Source organism: Otolemur garnettii, unplaced genomic scaffold (genome assembly GCF_000181295.1).
Source record: "Otolemur garnettii isolate 467f Iridium unplaced genomic scaffold, OtoGar3 scaffold00336, whole genome shotgun sequence".
Lineage (NCBI taxonomy): Eukaryota > Metazoa > Chordata > Mammalia > Primates > Galagidae > Otolemur > Otolemur garnettii.
The window spans coordinates 302840-307147 of NW_003852731.1; the positions used below are offsets into that span (position 1 = coordinate 302840).

The 4308-nt window shown below is 45.4% G+C and overlaps 1 protein-coding gene across 2 annotated transcripts in view; it reads left to right on the forward strand.

The window, feature by feature from the left end:
- Nucleotides 1-4308, forward strand: part of RNF144A (ring finger protein 144A) — a 112844-nt gene that overhangs the window by 82088 nt on the left and 26448 nt on the right. For both annotated transcript variants that reach the window (XM_012813905.2, XM_023509070.1), the window contains 2 exons: nt 3822-3926; nt 4080-4140. In XM_012813905.2, the coding sequence (XP_012669359.1) occupies nt 3822-3926; nt 4080-4140 (166 nt within the window). The remainder of the gene's footprint in view (nt 1-3821; nt 3927-4079; nt 4141-4308) is intronic.

Genomic DNA, 4308 nt, shown 5'->3' on the forward strand with positions numbered 1-4308 from the left:
TCCACACGGAGGGTCCCGGCATCCGGCATCCTCTTTATATCTGCAGCGTCTTGAGCAGGTGGAGGAGGGAGGTTCTGCTCTGGGTTGACCCAGACTTTGCCCACATAAGGTACATATAGTTCTTTGTTTTGTGAAAAACCTCATGAGGCAACAGAATATACTTAATACATAATTGCGTAAGAGTGAGTTCTTTTTAAAGAAATTTCACTGTGTATAGTTGAGGTTTACAACATGATGCCCTGGGATGCATGAGGGCAGTGGAGTGGTTACTGTACTGAAGTGGATTGCTCTGTATGTGTCTCCCAGAGTGACTTATAGTTCCCAATACAGTGCAGTTGTATCCTCCTCACTTGACTCCTCACATTGTACGTTGGTTTTCCAAACTTGTTCATGCAAAGGATTTCTTAATTGAGAAGATAAGCAAAAAATTAAAAAAAATAAACAGAGGCCTGGTGCAGTGCCTCCTGCCTGTAATACTTGCACACTGGGAGGCCAAGGCAGGTGGAAGGCCTCAGCTCAGGAGTTTGAGACCAGCCTGAGCAAGAGTAAGACTCTCGTCTCTACTAAAAATAGAAAACCTAACCAGGCATTGTGGTGAGCACCTGTAGTCCCAGCTACTCAGGAGACCGAGGCAGGAGGATTTCTTGAGCCCAGGAGTTTGAGGTTGCTGTGAGCTACACATGATGATGCCACAGCACTCTGCCTAGGGCAACAGAGTGAGACCCTATCTCAAAAAATAAAATAAATAAAAAATAAAAAACAGAGAAAATCTTACCAACTCTGGAATCAGGCACACATGGGTTTGAGCCCTGGTGTCTCTACTTAGAAATGACGACTCTGGGCTGGCTCTGAGTGTCCCTGAATCTTGTTTGTCTCATCTGTAAAATGGGAGTACCTCATCCTACTGCTGGGTGTGTTTAGCGACTGATGCAGGTGAAGGGATTAACATGGAGCCTGGTACTCAGAAGGGATTTGATTACCGGCATCTGTACTTAACCAGATAGTAGAAACATGTGCCAGTATCTGCTTTTAGGCCGCACATTCTTACAGAAGCTTATCTGTTTTTGTGTGTTCATTTTAAGACCTCATTTTGCTATTAGATTGAAAACTATAGCTTGTGAGTCATGGCCACTTTCTAGCTAGAAGAAGGTTGGGCTTGCTTTTGATGGATGTAAGGTCAAGCCCTTGATCCTCATCTCCATGGAGCAGACAAATTGGTATTCTCAGAACATAACTGCCTGGAGAATGTCGAGTGTTCTGATGACACAGAGCCTTCACTCTTGGGCAGCTTCAGCTGACGGGACGGGCTCCTCGCTGCCATGGGTAAGCTCTTGGAAAGTGATGTTTAGAGGCTTCCCCCAGGGCATCTGTTTCACGCAGGTTTTAATTGTTGCACTGGCTTCTTGGGAAGAATAGTGTTTCATCCTTACTGTACTGTTCTGCGCGATGTTGTGAGTTCCCGGCATCTTGTTGGCTTAAGGCATTTGAATATCCTCCAGAGACTCAGTACAGAAGGACTTGGTAAAATAATGATCTCATTGCTAACCTTTTGGGTCTCCCCCTTTTTTAAGTACCTAGAACTAAGTGGAAGAAACATCACACAGATAGAAACACGAGAGAGAACCCAGCCACCATTTCCTTAGCTGGTGCTTTACGCCAGGTACTGTGACAGGTGCTTTTATATACTTTATTTCCTACGGTGACCAAAGCCTAGCAAGACGACCATCCCTATTCTCTTGTGGTGGGAGCTGTGGTCCCCGCTCTTCAAGTACCTGGCCCATGACCTCTGACTGAGGGATGAGGGTTGCTTAGTCTGCCTGGCTCCAAAGCCGCTGCTCTTTCTCCCTGCCGTGTCGCACCCAGCTGTGATCAGGACCTTCCCCCTTACCTGCCAACTGTCAACAGGCCACTGTGGCAACTAAGCCACCAGGGCCCTGCCCTGTAACAGGTGCACTGAAGCTGCCCAGGACCGGTGTGACTTTTCCATCTTTCCCACTACCTGCCTCTTCCTGGTTCTGCCCCTCCCTCATTCAGGGGAAGGTCTTTGCATTGGTTTCAATGCATTTATCTCTGAAAAGTCTGCCATTTTTGCCTCACACAGAACTTCAAGTCTGGGCTCACCTGTGTTCACTGCTCGGGGAGCTCTCTGCATAATGGCTTGGCAGCGTGTAGGGGTGTGTGTGTGAGATCTAAGTTCAGGGCCACTACAGCCATCAGCACCCAGACAGGGTTGCAGGCCCTCGGCTTAGAGCCGCCCGTAGTGCAGCGTATACATGAAGTTACAGCTTTTGAGAAAAGCTTTGGGAAATGACTCTTTGAGGATTGCTTTGATCTTCATTTTCATAAAAAAAATTGCTTTCTAGTCTTTAATAAATGAAATATTCTGGTTTGCTGGAAGAGGGAGAATGACTCATTCAGATTGAATTTGTCTTTAGATATCAGACATATACCATTTTACATGTATTCTTATAGACCAGCGGTTCTCAGCCTGTGGGTCGTGACCCTTTTTTAACAATGAAAACACATTGCAGCATTAGGAAGGTGGGAGCCACACTGTTCATCTAGACTCTTTCCCTGGCATAAAATTCTTACAACTCTACTGTAAAGTAGATTAAACCACCCCAGATTGAAGATCAGGGGCATGAGGGTGACAGACGCAGAGAAATAGATTTGTTATAAACACAGAAGTGGTAGGAATTGCAGTTGTACTTCAGTTTACGTTCGTCTATTAATAATACCCATGTATTCTTGTAATGTGTTATGCATTTTGGGGAGGAGGTAGTGGCCTTGGAAAAGCTTATGGGCTTTTTAGCTGAATTGTTATTATAATATTCTAGTAGTATTATAATCACATTGCTGTTAGGATACAGGCCTATGACTAAAAGTCGGTTTGGGATGCTGTTGAGAGGTTTTACAGTGACGTCATTTCTCTTCCCTCATGCCCTGTTTTCCTGCGTCCTTTGAGTTCTGGTGTGAGCACTTCAAAATTCGGTCTCTCCTGATGGGAAAAACCATATCTTTTCTTCTCATTGTTGTTTTTAATGTGCTTTTCAGGGAATCACAGGTTTCCCAGTCTAGTAAACTCTGTGAAGCAAGAGTCAGTTGGTGCTCATCAGGCCACCGAATCTTTTACGTTAACGGTTCTTTTCATCTTCTGCTTGGTCTTTTCCGGCTCCCTTCAGATTTCACACAGTACTGCCCAGTAGGAAAAGCTGGCAGTGAGTAAGTGCCAGGTGACTGAGGTGTCACAAATGAGGACGGCTGACTGCACAGGGGTTCTCAGTGGGCAGAGCAGGGGTGTCTTGGCTGAGCAAGCTTGGGTTCAAATCTAGACTCTGCCCTTATGCGAGTGAGCCAGCAAGCTCCTTCTTTGGTGACTCAGTGTTCACACCTGGAGGGTGGAAAAGTAATACCTTTCTAGTAAAATGATTTAGGGATTTAATGAAACAATAGAAAATAAAGAATTTAGTGCAGTGCGTGACATCTCCTATGCACATATGCATTGCAAAATATTCCTTCTCTTCCTCTTCTCTGCCTGTCTCTCGCCGTTAGGTGCCGTCTTTTGTGTTTGCTGAGGTTGCACACAGGTCTCTAACCCGGAGCCTTAGCTTTGTGAAGCTACATACAGTCCCTGGCATAGAATAGCTTCCCCATAAATATTTGTTGAATGAATAAAAAACTCTAACCCCCCATTTTGACACACAGTGAAACTATAAAACGGTGACAGAACCGTGTGCTTGGTCATTTTTTTAAATGCATCCCTATTTCTTCAGCATCGAGGAAGGAAAGATGTTTACAGACACTTCTCTGTTTTCTTTCAGTGCCTGAAACAATACGTCGAGCTCTTGATCAAAGAAGGATTAGAAACGGCAATCAGCTGCCCAGATGCTGCCTGCCCTAAACAGGGACACCTGCAGGAGAATGAGGCATGTGCTGGACCATCCGGTCTGCGTGATGGAGGCCGCGTGCCCCGCTTAGCTCCTCGGGGGTGTGGGTCCTGTTCCGGTTTACGTTGCTTTGTATTCTTACGTTCCATCCCTCAGCTCGCTCTGCTTCATGTTTATATTTTTCCCTCTTAGATCGAGTGCATGGTTGCGGCTGAAATTATGCAAAGATACAAAAAGCTACAATTTGAAAGAGGTAGGTGTCCCCATTTGTTGGCTGTTATGATTTCTATAGGGAATGTGGGTCACTTTTTGGTAGGTACAATTGTCCATCATTTGATTGAGTGAAAGGGAGCAGCAGGAATGAAGAAGCTGATGTGGACTGAACTTCAGAAACTCAGCTGACATTTCACAGTTCCTGGAC